A 15,930-nucleotide genomic window follows, 5' to 3' on the forward strand; every position below is an offset into this window, starting at 1 on the left:
TTTAAAATAATGTAAAATGTGGTATTAGTACTTGATACATAAACAAAAATGGGAAGTAATGGGGATTTTGTTGATTCTGGCTCAGGACATATAATTCATAGTGCAGTCTATCAACTGACTGTAGAGACCCTACCAGTGGGGACTGTTGCTGAAGTCAAAAAACTGTTTCCATAGGCTTGGGTTTATGCCATGACTTTGGAATCTGTAATGCCTGGGCTGTTTTTCAGGGATGTGTATTGAACCTTAGCTGCCTAGCACTGAAGCTGAATACCTCCCTTGCCAGTTGTCCCCAGTGGATTTATATACAAGAGGGAGCATGTGCTGGGGAAGGTAATAAGCATACAAGCAGCAATAGAGAGCCTGATATGTTTTTTCTTCCTGGTTGTTGGTTTAAGAGCAGTCCTTGGAAAGCTTTACTTGCCACAAGAAAGTATCACCAGCTTTGCCAAATCACATTTCCATACGATTTTAGCTGCCAAAAACTGCTTTAGAAAACAATGCTTTTATACTATTTATAAACAAGGGCTTTGGGATCTTGGCAGACGTAAGGAAATGGCTTGTAGCATTAGTAGTTCTCAAGATGGCAGTCACTAAAACTATGTTTAAATTAAAGAGTGAGAAGCAAAATGAGGTGCATAAGGATGTTTTAATGGTATGAGATACCGCAAGGCCTGCCAGGACTAGAACTGAAATAATACATAGTGTGCAGTTTCTAAATGGGAATTTCCAGTTTTCTCTAAGTATAGAGCTTCCTGTTGTTGGGCTTTATGAGATAGCATCTTAAAATGAAATAAAAGCTGTGGTGTAGCATTGAAGTTTTGGCAGTGGTCTGGGTTTTTCTTTTTCTTTTTTTTTTTTTTTTTTTTAAAGGAACAAATACCTCAGGCCTTGACAAGTGTAGTCTCTGATCCCGTCCCTGGCACCCATGGCAGGGTGGTTGGACTAGATGATCTTTAAAGTTCCCTTCTAGCCCAAACCATGCAATATAATTCTATGGTCTTCCAAAAGTAGTTAGGTTGCTTTAGGAGTATAGCCTGGGGACACCTCTTTAGTGGTGTCTTTTTCTTTGCAGAAAAAATAAATCTTTGCAGAAAAATAAATTTCTGACGCAGACTAAGAAGGATTTTTTGCATGATTTTCAATGACAGACAAACTGGAATGAAGTTTGTTGAGAGTTTTGATTTCAGATATTTTGCTCGGTATGATACTTTTCTCTATCACACCATGCTATGCTGGTCTATCTCAGCTGATTTCCAACAGCAATGCTTGACTTACAGCATCTTAAAATAAGGAAAATTACATTACAACCATGGGGTGGTTTGTGGGTTTTTTTGTTGTTTTGGTTTGGGGGTTTTTTTGGTTTTTTTTGTTTTTTAGCCTGTTTTCACACAGTCTAGAATAAGACTGGTTTCCACTTTGTCAAATTTTGCTCTTTTTACAATCCGAAGATATATGAGGCCTTGACTATGACCGCAAATGCTGGATGGGTGCATGCTCTTCATGTTTGTAAGGAGCTTTAAGAGAAGTGAGTCTGCAGGACAGACTGATAGTGTTTCTGCAGCACTGGGTTTTCTGCTGCTCAAAGCTGTGAAATAGTCAGCCCATGCAGCTTTTTATAATATTTGCGGTCAGGAACACACTATTGAAAACTAAACCCTGGACTTCTGTTAATGATTTCTGGTGAGACTGATAACTTCTCATTTCAGTACCAAAAGCAGGTCAGATGCAGTCTTCATCCCAAACATCTTGTTCATGGGTCAAATCTTGACTGATTGGTGTCACCCTGTAAAGACACTATTGGTGGTATTTTATTTATATCCCTCTTATAATTTTGTTGCTGTTTTTTGTTTTAAGAACACTAATCTGCTTTATTGGTTTACTATTAATATTTATGTGGCTTCCAGTAGGTGGAATGCTTTAGGAGAGCAATTTGACTGCAATTGAACAGTATTCTGTTCCTATAATGTATCAGATATTAGGTATTTAATGTATAGGCCAGAATCATGCATATTTCATCCCAGCGCATAAATCTTGTCCTATGTACTTCTGCAACCACAGATCTCCATGAAGTTCCAGCTTAGATGGAAAATAGAAGGTTTCATTAACCAAGATACAAGAACATTTATTTTTAAGTTATATAAATGATTTGGGGATTGGACTACATGATCTCCAGAGGTCCCTTCCAACCCTAACAATTAGAATTGGAACTATAGGCTTCTTGGAAGATAGAGCAAGTGTTAGGCAATTACAAAATGGGCAGATTTTTGAGTGGCACACAAATATTACTCAAATTATAATCCTTAGATTTGGTGCTTAATGTTTAACTTTGCCATTTTTATAACAGTATATATATACATGAGAAGAAAATGGTTTGAAATTTAATGACATATTTTCCATAATTTCTTTTTTCCAGATCAGAGACACTCTACCCTTGATGTTCTCAGGAAACTTAAGGCTTCACCTACTTTCTTTGCTGCAACCAGACTTTCTGCCATGATGAGTGGAAGCGATGAAGTATATGCAAACTGCATGGTAGTAGACCGAGTAAGCTTATGTTTGATCTTTTGGCAATTTTTTCATCATCTTCTGTTAAAGTAACTTTTTTGTGTGATAGTGGGATCTTCTGGATGTCAGCAGTGGTGTATGGCCAATTAGTAAAGTTCTAAAATAAAACCAGTAATACCTAACTCTTCTCAGCTGTATTTTGTAACCCATTTATGAGATCCCTTTCAACAGATTTAGTTGGTGAATAATTAGGAATTATTCTCCCTAACCTGTAGGAAGAACTCTAAGGCAGCTCTTACTATCTTTGCTGTGTGTTTGTGAGCTAAATGGTGTTTGTTTCTTTCTAAGAAACATTAACACTATAACTTGCTCACATGCAGTCTGATTTTCTGAATTCTATGTATATGCACAAAAGAGATGAGTTTGCTGACGCTGGCTAATTTCAGAAGAAGCTTAGGAAATAGGTGCTGGAAAATCAAAAGTGCATGATGTGTAGGCTGATTTTTTCAAATTAAATTGCATAATGTTTGAGTTCTCTTCCATATGGCTCCCAGACTAATGTATTATGCATATTTTTTGCTCGACTCAAGGATATTTTTTAATAAAAGCTATAAATATTTGAATCAATACATTTAACAGAAGGCACAAATATGAGCGAGAAATCCAGTAGACTTGCAAATACAAATTCATTGGTATTCTAATTATGGAAAAGTCAATGCAAGGTCTAGAATCTGTTACCATATAACTTGCCTTCAACTCATGTGCTCTAAAAAATAACAGGCAAAAATAAAAGGTGAAACATATAACTGTAAATAAAATGGAAAACTAATCTGGTCCTTGTTCCTTGACAATGTATCTTGTTACTGCCTCTTACCAGCATTAATTTTTTCTCTGTAGGCTGGAGATTTAAAGACTAACTGTGTGAAAAGTGAAACATGTCTGAACCCCAACTCAATCACGAAGGCTAAGAGCTCTTCATCTCCTTCCCTTGAGAAGAATGACCAATATGTGTGTGTTCCAAATGAAGAAAACCAAAAGCCAGTGAAAAATGGAGAAAATACAGGTGTAAGACATACTGATCTGTATGGAGCAGATTCGTACCTTTCATTCAAGACTCATGGATTTATTAAGGATCAGGGCCAACTGTATGCTGACATGAAAAAAAAAAGGTATGCAATTGACTTGATGATATGGCCAGAATAAGGATTATTTTTTATAACCTTTTACTTCAAAACATGAAGCAGAATATGTAGTGAGAAATATTATTACTAAGATAAAATCACTGTTTTTAATCATTGTTATTTAAATTGTCCTAATGATCTGTTTTCATAAAATGGTTATGAAGACATTTTTAACCAGAATTTCACCTTTGTTTCCCTCAGTTTTATTCTCTGTTAAGAAAATAGACCAAAATCTGTTGAACTCTCTGGGAATCTTTCCATTCTTTGCTCTGGCCTGAACCAGCTTGTTCCTGATTGCATATATTTTTTACCTCAAAAGACACAGTATGGAGTACAGCTCTGCATTTCTGATAGGTTCCGACTGGTTTCTGCTCTTCTGCTGGTACATGAGTTTTGCTGCCAGGAAAGATAGTTGTCTGAGGACCCTCCTGCAGATGGATTTGAGTTATGCTTGGAACTGGTTGAATGCAGGAATGCAGAGAGCCTTGAAGATGAAACTATAAATTTTGTTGTTACTAATTAGTATATTTCCTGGGTAAAAAAGCTTTACTGTTTCTCTGGATAGAAGGGGTGTGAAATCAGTTCCTCCTGTAGAAGAGGAAATTTGAATCTATCTCCTACCTTTCAAAAGTGTTTGGACCAGTTGGAGGTAGGGCATGAGATATATGTAAAAATAGTAAGGAAGCAGTAGTGTCTGTCTGTTATCAATTAAAGTGGGGAATAACATTTTCTCTACCTTAATTTTGAGTTTCTTATGCAACTTTGAAGTCCCTCTAAAAGGAATCTTTCAACACAGGTAATACCACAAATATCAGACTACGAGTTATTCTCTCCCAGACCCTTTATTTTTGCTAGCTTTTATTTTTACTATGTGGCAAGTTACTTAGCAGATCTTTAAACCAGCTTTTTATGTCAGAAAAGTTCCCTGGGTAAGTTACCCCCAGTAAGACATGTATGCTTGACTGTTGACATAGACATATGTTACTTATCCAATTTTAAAATGTGATAGTAACTTAATGCAGTTAGATAACTTGTTTCTGAGATGTCACATGGGCTATTAGGAAACATTGCGAAAGATGGTCTCCAGAAGTGTAATGAGGACATAGTTTTGGGCAGTATCAGTAGATTTGCCTTTCAACAAAGTGAACTGTAGTGGTGTGTGAAGGAATTGTTGTGCTATTATTCCTGGAAGGAACTCTGGCTATTTAGAAATACCACACATAATTTATTGTTTTATGTTGTAAGGCTGGAATGTTATTGCAAGCAGTCAACAGTTCCTTCCAGTCACTCTGATGAAGAGACCATGAACTTGGTCTTGCAGCTAATGGGACCCGTCCTTCTGCTCAGGAACCTCGCTAATCAAATAGTGTCTAGGTGTTTGAAGTATTGATTTAGCTAGAGATTTTTTAGTCTGTTTATAGTCCTGTATGTTTTTAAACTTACAGCTTTTGAAATGAATCTTGTGAACTGCCTCAGACCCTCCTTCATCTCTTTTGTTATTTCTCCTTCATCCTCCATCAAGTCATGGATTTAGAAAAAAAAATATCTTGGAATAGCCACATCATATCTTTCAAATAAACATATGCACAAACTATTCATATACACCCACGTATCTTAATACTGAAATCTGAGCTAGTTGTCTCAGTTCTCCTTATCATTGATATAGAGGGGAAAGGTACATGTGTGGAATAAAATATTCTAAGGGAGATGCTAAACATTGGTCTGAAAATCATCCTCCATAAATGTCTGACTGTGGTGGGAGTTTGTGTGGTAGTAGGCGATGCAAACTTCTGTACTGCAGATCTGCAGATCCAGAAGGTTGTGTCAGTACAGAGTGACTGAGAACCTTGACCAGGTGACTTCAGACCTGAGAAGGGCCTCAAGAGTGTGACTTATCCTGACATAATCATGGTGTTTTGGGTTATCATTGAACAGTATACAGTATACAGCAGTATTTTCCTTGTGGCATTAAGGTTGAGATGTATTATTACTTGAATTCATGGGAATTAAAGACTTCATTGTCTGCTTTAGTTCAAGTCTCGATGACCTTGAAGTAGATGGTGGAAGTGGAGATGTGTTGGACAGATCCCATGTTCGCTACCCTCCCCTCAGCTCTTCAGAAGCCATGGCTAGTAGCAGAGATGGATTAGATTTATCCACCAGTCTACAGCCTGAGGTATTTGATACTATCTTGCTTTGCCTTGTTTTCCGTTTAAGTAATTCAGTGAAAACATCTGAGAAGCATCTGAATCTGAAGGGGAAAAATGAGTTCCCAGTTAGCAGTTCTAGTCCCTCTGGAGAGCAGCACATATGGGGTTGTAGAGCTGGAGCTCCCCAGCTGTTGCGGCCAGGCTCAGCAGCAGCCGTGGGAAAGGTCTATCAGAGATTTGCTTCAGTTTTGAAAAAAGCATCATTTATCAGAAGCATTTCAGAGGAAATATCTCAGGTTCAGTGATTCAGGATTTTCTAACCAAAACGTGTTTAGTGAGCAAATGTTTAACCAGCTGTAGTTATGTGAAAGGGTAACAGCTTTGTAAAGTATAAAACCAGCCTGCTGCCTGTTTTAAAACAGTTGCTAGAGTCAGGGAAGTTCAGGGGGTTTTGTGAATTGGTGGGTGCAAACCTCTCCTCTTCATTATGGTTTTCTAAGGTATCCTGTCTACATTCATTTTCATTAGATAGTGGTGCCATTTCTGAGATCTTCAGACACATAGAGTGGTTTTTTGTTTGTAGGGGTTCTTTACGTTTTTATTAGGCAGACTTTTTCCCACTGGAGAGCTTTATCTGACTTTCAGCAAATGACTACATGAAAAGAGAAAAAGAGTCCAGCATAAATACTGAATTCTGTTAGGGCTGCTTTTAAAAATGGTAAGGTAAGCAGTTTAGTAGTAGGCTCTGTTGAAATTTAAGTGATGTATCAAAAATCAGGTGCGTTCCTTTCAAGCCTTATCATTGACATATTTGAGGATCAGAAAATCTTTTCACACACAATAAAAAAAGGTAAATAAGAAAAGAGAAAGAGGCTAACTCCTTTCTTTGGAAACTCAGGCATCAATAATTACCAATGCAGGGTGTAAGTCTTCATGAAATGATTGTGAGGTATTAAAATACTAAGATTAATGGCTCCCTTGGTAAAAGAAGATACCTTGGTCATTGGATATAATGGCCACAACGCTCTTTGGATGGTGCTTGCCACCACACTGGAGAAGAATGTGAGCTTTCTCTTAGCCTTTTAGTCTGACTTGCACCCACAGATTATTTGCTGTAATATACAAAGATTTATCATGGTGGAAGTATGACAGACTTCAAGTCATCAAAAATTGTACTTCAACTTAAAGCTTTAAAGAAGCCAAGAAAACAAGTATGTGGTCAGCCACCTTTCTTTCAGAAATTCTGTCACTGCCTTCTTTTGTTTATGTTGCTGATGCATTTCAAAATTACACAAATTTTAATTTGCTGCAATTTCTTGTAGGAATGCACAGTATCTGGAATTCGGTCACGCTCCTATTCCTGCTCCTCTCCCAAAGGCTTATTAGGAAGACCTCACCTTCCTCGAGACTTTGCAGTTGGGGATTCAAGTGAAGGTCAGTGTTCTGGCTTTGTACCTGCACAGCCTCATCCCTTGCCTGCCTGCTTCAGGCCCAGTGCTGGTGGCTTTACTCAGGCCTGTCCTGTACACGGACCTTGCTAATAACCAGGAAAGCAGAGCCCGATTGTCTTTTGGTACTCTTACTATTGTTCCTTGCTCTTCTCCCATCTACTGCCCCATCATGCCCTCCACTGATACAGCAGCTGATCCTCAGGAGGGCACAAACTGGGGAGATCATTTAGTCAGAAAAAGTAATGCAGGCAAGGGTAGTAATGTTTCTGGAAGATCCTTACCCCAGCCTCCCGCTGGGTGCCTGGCAAAGACATGAGAAGCTCTGGATGGCACAGAAGAGGCGTCAAAGAGGGTGGATGGCCCAGCTTCCTGTAGATCCCGGGAGTCTCTGAAACATGGATGGGCTATTGTAATCTCCATAGGAACAAAACCTACTCTCTCCATCAAGTGGAGTTAGAGATGTTTCTGCAAGAAGCTTGTAATTTTTTACAAACTGTTTCAAACATGCTTTATTTCTGGACAGTAATTTAATATTTAGAGGACAACATACTTTTCTCAATGATGGCATGGGTTGTGCTTGAGAACCATACAAAGCATGAGATACATCTCCTTTAGCTTTTCATATAGATCACATCACTTAAAGCCCCTCTTGCATTTCAAGAGGCGCGGCCTCTGTCATTGTCCTACTTCCAGCTTGTCTCTCCCTCCAGTGTATCTTTAGCTTTCCAGCAGTTCTGAGCAAGAGGCAGGACATGTCAGTTACAGTGAACCAGGTGGGATCAACACACAGAGAAGCTGTGGATGCCCCATCATTTTAAGTATTAAAGGCCAGGTTGGATGGGGCTTCAAGCAACGTGATGTAGTGAAAGATGTCCCTGCCTGTGGCATGGGGGCTTGGACTAGGTGATCTTTGAAGGTCCCTTCCAACCCAAACCATTCTGTGATACTATGACACTGAATGTGAAAAAACACAAAAGTTGTGGAAATTTTACGTTAACTTTGAAACCAGGTAACAAATTCAGAAGCCATTGGGAAGGTGAGATGGAGAAAGTTGGTGGGCAGGCATACGTTGACTGCAGACATCTTTTTTCCTTAAGAAACTGTGTTAAGCAGGTTTCTGGTTGCTCAAATTAACTATAAGATTCCATGTTCCCATGTAAGGAGGAGCGTGTACAGCAGTCTGCAGCATGCAGCTATGTTGTATTTTTCCACATCACTTCATGTATTTGTAACCATGCTCCATCCCTGGCAGTGTTCAAGGCCAGGTTGGATGGAGTCCTGGGTGACACGGTTTAGTGCGAGGCGTCCCTGCCCATGGCAGGGGGGTTGGAACTAGATGATCTTAATGTCCTTTCCAACCCTAACTATTCCATGATTCTGTGATTTGTATCTAACAGATTAGGTGAGAAGTCTGGCAAAACAAGGCAGAGGAAAAAAAGGTAAGTATGCGACAGAAGTAGAGGATGGGCAGATCAGCAAAGCCCAGTTTGTGTACTTAAAAGTTAAACCAGAATTCCTTTGACCCTGCAGCTAAGGAACTGTTGGTCTTCATCCAGACACCATTACCTGCTCTGGCCTGGTCTGGGCTCAGGCCCATGTCCTCTTCATTCTTCTCTCCCCTTCCTCCCGGGACACTCAGTGCTGGACCTTTACCTGTCTTGTGGAGAGGGTGGAAACCCTTTCCTGTCCCTGCTTTGGAAACAGTCTGTTCTGCAGCCTCCACTGCAGGTGTGGTGTACTGCTAGGAGGGAGGGTGGTGATTTGCTGAGGTTTCTGCTGGCACATCCCTGCCACCAGTGCCTCCTGTGTCGTCTCTCTCATCTGCAAGAACAGGAACGTTGAACAGTGTTTGGCAGCTGGCATTAGTGATTACTGTGAGAGGCAGGCACAGCTGGGCTGCTTTGAGCAGTTGCATCTGAGCTTAGTCTAAGAAGCTGGGTCAGGTAGTTCATCCTGATCTCTGTGAGCTGTAGTGTGCCTGTGTCTGGGTCTGTGCAGGTGTCTGTACACTGAAAACCTGCCTCTTCCTCTCTGCCCAGCTGCCAGCACTTCAGACATCTCGCTCAGGGCTTAGCTACTCAGAAGGGAGATGCTGCTGACCTTGTACATTGCAATGAAACCTAAGTCAAAGCAGATGAATGCGGAATGGCAATAGGATGGTCTTTCTCACACAAAATATGAGAAAAAAAGTGGGAAATCACTGTCCATTATTGATGAAAGCTTTTCAGTATGCTCAGGTTTAAAACACTATCTGCTTTTATTTGAGAAAGTATTACCAGGCTGTAACAGTAAAGGATTTGTCCCTGCTCTGTAGATGGTGTGCTCATGAACAGTGGTCGATCCCTCCTTCAGGCTCTTTCACTCTCTAAGTCAGTGTCTCTGCTCCACCCTTGTAGTAAGTACCTCAATGCCAACCCCACAACGCTGTTTTGCATGAGGCTGCCTTCATCTCCCATGGGTATATGGCCTTCATTTCTTCCAAAAGCATCCTGAGGCACGTATTGTGCCTGACAACTAACTGAACTGCCCTTTTAGTCTTGCTGCTTCTTTGGTGTCTTCTGAACCATACCTCTAGTAGCTTTGCAAAATATGTCTGGCTTCTAATTTGGAAATGGTAAAGTGGTGTCTATTTTTTTTTTCCCCCCAAAACAACCCCACTGAATTATTTAATTTTGTTTTTTAGACAGTTTGTTGAAAAGTATCTGCTTGAGTCCTCTCTACTGTTTGTAGGATGTAAACTTACAACACACTACACATCCTGTGCATTATCCAGACTAGTAATAGTCCTCTTCACGTAGAGTGATTTAATTAATTAATTTATTTATTTATTTTTAATACTCCAGGTAGAGTTGCATGAGACAGGTAATTGCAAATATTAAAAGAATGTCATTAAGGTATTTTACAACAAATTATGTAAAAAGCAAAATGAAGCGTGAATCATTCAAGTCTGGGTTGTTAAGAAAAAACAAAAGAAATATTTTTTGTTATTCTTAAAACCAGACATTTCTGCAGAAACTGGCATTCACTGATATCCATCTCAGTTCTGGCAGATTCTGTCAACTAAACAAAGCTTACTAGGCAAAGGTCTTAGCCTAGGAAAAGCTGCTTCTAAAGTATATATGTTTTTGCTTTCCTAATTTTCAATGACATTGCAAGCCCTTAATAACAAGCTTATGGCCTGGTGGAGGTCGTGCGTTTCAGATAAACGTGACGACCTCGCAGCCTGAGTGCCCTGTACATGTTCATGTCTTGCAGAGCGAGCGTACAGTCTGCCGGAGCAGTCCCGGGACAAAAGGTATGGGTCCCTGCCGCACCATACAGGGGTGAGGGTGCCGAGAGCAGGTCTGTGCAAGAATGCCATCTAGGGAGCAGAGAAGGGAGGAGGCCAAGGCACCTCTCGCAGAGGGGTTTTTAGCAGCGATTTAGGGGCGCACTGCCTGCCCGCCGGCTCTGTAAACCCATACTTCAACCCGGCGCTCTCTGTGCTGTCCTCACCGCGCTGCACAACCCGCGGTGGGCATCTGCGGCACACCAGAGTGGGACCTGCGCGGCCGCGACGTGCTCCTACTCTCCTTTGGACCATTAGGGTCCAAAACACCTTAATGAAAGCAAGGGCGGTTTGATACCAACTGTGATGTACACATGCTCGTAACACATTGCACATTCAGAGCGCTTCACGGGCTAGTGGAGCAAGATAGGACAAGAGGTAATGGCCTCAAGCTGCACCAGGGGAGGTTTAGATTGCATATTAGGAAAAATTTCTTCACAAAAGGATGGTCAGGCACTGGAACACCGTCCCTGGAAGTGTTCAGAAACTGTGTAGAAGAAGCCCTCAGTGACGTGGTTTAGTGGTGGCCTTGGCAGTCCTGGGATAATGGTTGGACTTGGTCTTAAAGGTCTCTTTTCCAACCTAGTTGATTCTATGATTCTAGTGTTACTCCTTTTTTTAAAGAGGGATTGCAGAGTGTTTTTAATAGCATCAGCTAAACCCTCAAAATAACAAGTAATTAATTGTAAATGTTAGGTGAAACAAGCGCCATCCAGATTCTGCTTTATGTTAAGGGACTGCTCCCACTGGAAGGAGTTTTTTGTTTTACTGGTCTCTGTTTTAGGATTCAGGAGGAGGAATGGAATAAGTATATTGTACCCTCAAAAAATGAGTCTGAAAAATGTAAAGTGAGTCGAACTTTCAGCTTTCTGATGAACAGAATGACCAGCACACGAAATAAGTGCAAGGTAATTTAGGATTTAAGTCCATGTTATTATGCATAATTATGTCACTGTAATTTAATTAATTATATATGAGAATCTAATTTTTTGTGTAAAGATAAGTTGTTTATTACAAAACCACATAATAGGAAGAAACTTTTGTCTTTATTTTTTTAGTTTTAAAACATGTTCAGAATACCCTGAAATGGCCTTCATATTAAAAAACAGCTTTCCTTTTAAACAATAGCCTTAGCTGAACGACATCAAGTATTTCCCTTGCCATTATTTTGACATTATTAATAATCTCATGTGACTATTTAGCCGAAGTTTAGATGTATTAATTTCTTTCAAAAATAATTCTATTTGTTAAATAAAGAGGTACGGGCTTGTTCTTGCAATTACTCTCAACAAGTAACTGAGTCTGTGACTTCTACACTGGCATGTAATCAGTTGAATTTGCCTTATTTGAAGTTAATGGCACTTTTTGCATGAGTCAGCACTACTTAAATAATTGCAGATTTGAGGTCTTCACAGTTGAAACAAACTTACTACCAAAGGTAGATTAGAACATTTGTGGTTTAATTTTGAGACATCTGAAATTTAGATTAACGTCAACAATCAGCAGCTTGAGAGATGGATTTGGCTTACAGGATCTTTCCAGCTGGCCTTTTGGCAATTTTGCAGTCTTTCTAGTACACCTTCCCATGCCCCAGGATATCCTAACGTACATGGATTTGAAGATGGTTGGCTGAGGCAGTATCTTGAAGAGTGTCAGAACTGGCTGTGAATATGTATGTCTGGTCCAGCAGCCGTACATTAACCTGTGTCTGTGTGGTCTCCTGAAGGATAACTACCAGGGCTGCTCAGAGAAATGTGTACTCACATCAACAGGAGTACTGTAAAAATAGGCAGAATTTATTAATTTCATTGAGGCCCTATTAAAAATAGGTTATTTCTAATGTCTTCTAAGACCTAAAGACAAGTTGTATAAATTTACATAACTGCAGCTTTAAGTGCAGAGGCACGAGTTTGCTTGTATGCCTCAGGGAGATGTAGGCGTTGATATCTCTGTGTGTGTTCAGTGAGTCAATAACACTTCTTATATTTTATCATCTGACCCTTCCCTTTTCGCAGCTTTATAAATGTGTTTCTGCCAGTCTTCCATGATAATGCTGGCTGGCTTAGCTGCCAGTGAAACCAATGCCTGTATCATTCTAGGACTTCAACAATGTTGGGTGTAATAATACAGTGTACTGTTACGAGACTTCTAGGACAGGGAATAAATATTTTAGAATGATTGAATTGCTTCTTTTCTAATGTCCTTTTTTTTCTCCCCCCCCCACTCCCCCCCGCTGTTGGGGATGAAGACAAAAAATAAAGATACCAAAGATAAAGAGAAACTGAACAAGCACAATTTTACAAATGGGACTTTCTCAGGACTTATGCCATGTATGGCCTGTGAAAAGGCGCTTCTAGGAAGAGAGTCACTGCAGTGCTCTTGTAAGTAGTTGTTGGCTTTTGCATGTGAACTTACAGCGTTCTGAATCCTGCCTTGAGATTCTGATTCAGTGTTTTGTTTCAAAAAGAAACCTTACTTAGATTTGGATATCCTCGCTTATGTAATGAGCTGAGGTTGGCAAGGGAGAGGGAGGAAGGACAGCAATTGATGAATTCAGAAGGGACCACCACCATCTCCCAGCACATTAGGCAAAAACTTCTTCCTAGCAAGGGCTATAACATCAAAGCATTCTCAGGGCTACTTTAATAGCTGGACCTGGAGGAGGAAAAAAGGTGAAGCCTCAGAGTAGTATTTTCTGCAGGCTGGAGACCGTGTGCCAGGTTTTGAAATACGCCTTCTCTTTCAGATTGCAACATGATTGTGCATAAGAGCTGCAAGGAATGTGCTCCTGCGTGCACCAAGGTAACCTCCCACACCACACTGTTCTTACTAGAGCACATCTGTTTTCCAAGGGGTCTGAAAACATCAGTAAGAAAAAACAAAGTGCACACAGTCTGCCCAGACCCAGTGTCTGTATGCAAAGGGCTGCAAGGGTGTCAAAATATCCAATGTGAGCAAACAAAGCAAGCACTGTGCATGAACAACAATTTTTAGAATAGTGTCAAAAAAGAGTTTAAAGAGATATTTCTATTTTTGAAGAGTTGCAAGCTCAAATTATGGTGTGCCAGGAGGGATGCAAAAGGAGTTAAAAAGAAAGGCTCCTCAAAACCCTTGTGTGGCTGGGTTTTGCATGGGTGGTGGCTTGCAGGGAGAACATGTTTCCATACAGACTCTACAGCATAAACAAGCCTTAAACCGCATATAAATCAAATATGAGTTTTTGCTATGTTAGCTGTCATGTCATAGTTTTGCACAAATTTCTGGGCAACTTTAGGGCATTAAGACAGCTGAAGTGACAGTTCTAATTACTGCAGCTGGTGGATTATTTGTCGAGAGGAGACAAGAACCCCCACCACTCATGACTCAATAGATTACAGGTATACAGCTTTCAAAATATGTCAGTTAATAATACAACAATTCTGACACACAAAAGAGCAGAAAAAAAATCTTCTCAACTTAAAATCATGGCGGGGGGTTGGAACTAGATGATCTTAAAGTCCTTTCCAGCCCTTACTATTCTATGATTCTATGATTCTATGACTTATCTCAATCAGAATGAGGTGCAGAAAATGTTCACTAATGAAATACATGCCTAAGCACAGCAGGCTCTTGCTACGGGTTTTGCAGAAGTCCTGTTTGAAAGGGGGTTTGATTTTGCCTCTGATAAGCAGGATTCCTCAGGTAGTGCCCTGCCCATGCTTCGAGCTTATTTGAATATAGAGCCTTGAATGGCAACTCCTTTACTTGCAGCATTCACAGGCAATATTTATATAGAGTAAACAGGATGCTGTAACTCAGAGGCAAACTTCTCTGTTTAGAATAAACAGATTCAGTTTCGTACTGTAGTACAAACAATATTTTTTGTGATGATACGTGGAAGTGAGTTACGGACTTTTCAGTGTGTTATCAGCTATGATTTCATTGCAATTTCACAAAGTTCTTCTTTTTTCAGAAATCTCAAGAGAGGTACCATAATAAAAGCAAACCCTCCGCTGGTGTAACAAGTAAGTTAGGAGGTGTAAACCTAGCACTTCTGAGTTAAGCTTTGTTAAAAATCTTGGGACCAACAACATGAACTTTCCTGCATTGTTTGTTTGTCTCTATTTTCATTTCAATATCTGTAAGAAAGTGTGTGTGTCTCTAATATGAGTAGGATTCTTTTAAGAAATTACTGTTGAATTAACTCATCTTCTTCTAAAATTAACTCATCTTCTTCTAAAATGATTTTTACTATGTTTTGTTTTCAGTGAGAATGAAAATCAAAAGCAGTCAGTTCTGTCTTGTACTTTCAAGTATGTCATTTATTGTATGCGCAAATATTTGAGTTTGCTATGTTCGGGTTGCAACGTTAGAGCATGTGATTCAAGATTGTTTTCAGTAATATCCATGCTGGAGCTATTCCATTTTGCCTACAGGCTTATCTTTATATTCTTTGGGAAACCATCATGGTCTTGTACCATGGCAAGCAGACATTCTTGATACCCAGTGTAGGTCAATATGAACACCAGGTAGCATTTCTCAGTATAAGCATGCTATTGGTGATGTACTCTGCATTGTTTACCAAAATGCGTTGTGCTTTGCCTCACAGATTTCCTGCCTGGAGACATTTCACAAACGGTGCTCTTCCCAGCACATTCTTCCTCTATGCCTATTGGACTGTCTGCTGGAAAGAAGGAAGCCTCACAACAGTCCCAGTTCTTGTCCAAAAGTGTTCCCAGTGCCAGTTTTGAAAGGTAAAGAGCAGCTGTTAGGGGACTATGCTGAATACATCAAATTTCTAGGAAAATCGATACTATTAAATAAACGTGGGATTTTTTTTTTTTTCCTGCTGTAGAAGATCTATGCCATTTTCTGAACAAGACCCTGAGACTAGCACCTGGAGGTCCAAGTCAAGGTCTGAAGAGATGTTACAAGCATTAGGGACTGTTTCTTCAATGGATCCTTTTATGGTGGAAGGTGAGTTGCACTTTATAACCTGTATTAGAAAGTCCAGAATAGAAAAACTCCTTATTAGATATAGGAAGTAACTTCATCTGCTGAAAGAACACCTATTTTTTACAATTACTATTGTGTCCCTCATTAAAATGTTACAATCAGACACATTAGTCCTAAAATACAACTTTTCCTTTCTTCCTTGTAACTATATCTTTGATAACTTTTAGAATATTTTTGTGTGGTAGCATTTTAAAATAGCAGGGATAAATGTATTTGGCATCCTTGCAGAACCAGAAGAGCAATATACTTCTGCACTTACCTATTCATCTCCATTGACAGTATACATTGCAAAAAATAAACCTACATCACTTGTATTTCCT

The 15,930-nt window shown here is 39.8% G+C and overlaps 1 protein-coding gene across 21 annotated transcripts in view; it reads left to right on the top strand.

Annotated features, from left to right (window-relative positions):
• ARHGEF28 (Rho guanine nucleotide exchange factor 28) overlaps nucleotides 1–15,930 on the top strand; it is a 122,337-nt gene that overhangs the window by 68,825 nt on the left and 37,582 nt on the right. For 16 of the 21 annotated variants that reach the window (XM_030511901.1, XM_030511903.1, XM_030511905.1 and 13 more), the window contains 12 exons: nucleotides 2,414–2,544; nucleotides 3,403–3,674; nucleotides 5,718–5,862; nucleotides 7,159–7,270; nucleotides 9,602–9,682; nucleotides 10,534–10,582; nucleotides 11,400–11,523; nucleotides 12,864–12,996; nucleotides 13,362–13,417; nucleotides 14,568–14,619; nucleotides 15,204–15,348; nucleotides 15,450–15,571. In XM_030511901.1, the coding sequence (XP_030367761.1) occupies nucleotides 2,414–2,544; nucleotides 3,403–3,674; nucleotides 5,718–5,862; nucleotides 7,159–7,270; nucleotides 9,602–9,682; nucleotides 10,534–10,582; nucleotides 11,400–11,523; nucleotides 12,864–12,996; nucleotides 13,362–13,417; nucleotides 14,568–14,619; nucleotides 15,204–15,348; nucleotides 15,450–15,571 (1,422 nt within the window). The remainder of the gene's footprint in view (nucleotides 1–2,413; nucleotides 2,545–3,402; nucleotides 3,675–5,717; nucleotides 5,863–7,158; nucleotides 7,271–9,601; nucleotides 9,683–10,533; nucleotides 10,583–11,399; nucleotides 11,524–12,863; nucleotides 12,997–13,361; nucleotides 13,418–14,567; nucleotides 14,620–15,203; nucleotides 15,349–15,449; nucleotides 15,572–15,930) is intronic. The other 5 variants (XM_030511920.1, XM_030511906.1, XM_030511914.2 and 2 more) reach the window with 2 other exon arrangements.

Source organism: Strigops habroptila, chromosome Z (assembly GCF_004027225.2).
Source record: "Strigops habroptila isolate Jane chromosome Z, bStrHab1.2.pri, whole genome shotgun sequence".
NCBI classification, from domain to species: domain Eukaryota; kingdom Metazoa; phylum Chordata; class Aves; order Psittaciformes; family Psittacidae; genus Strigops; species Strigops habroptila.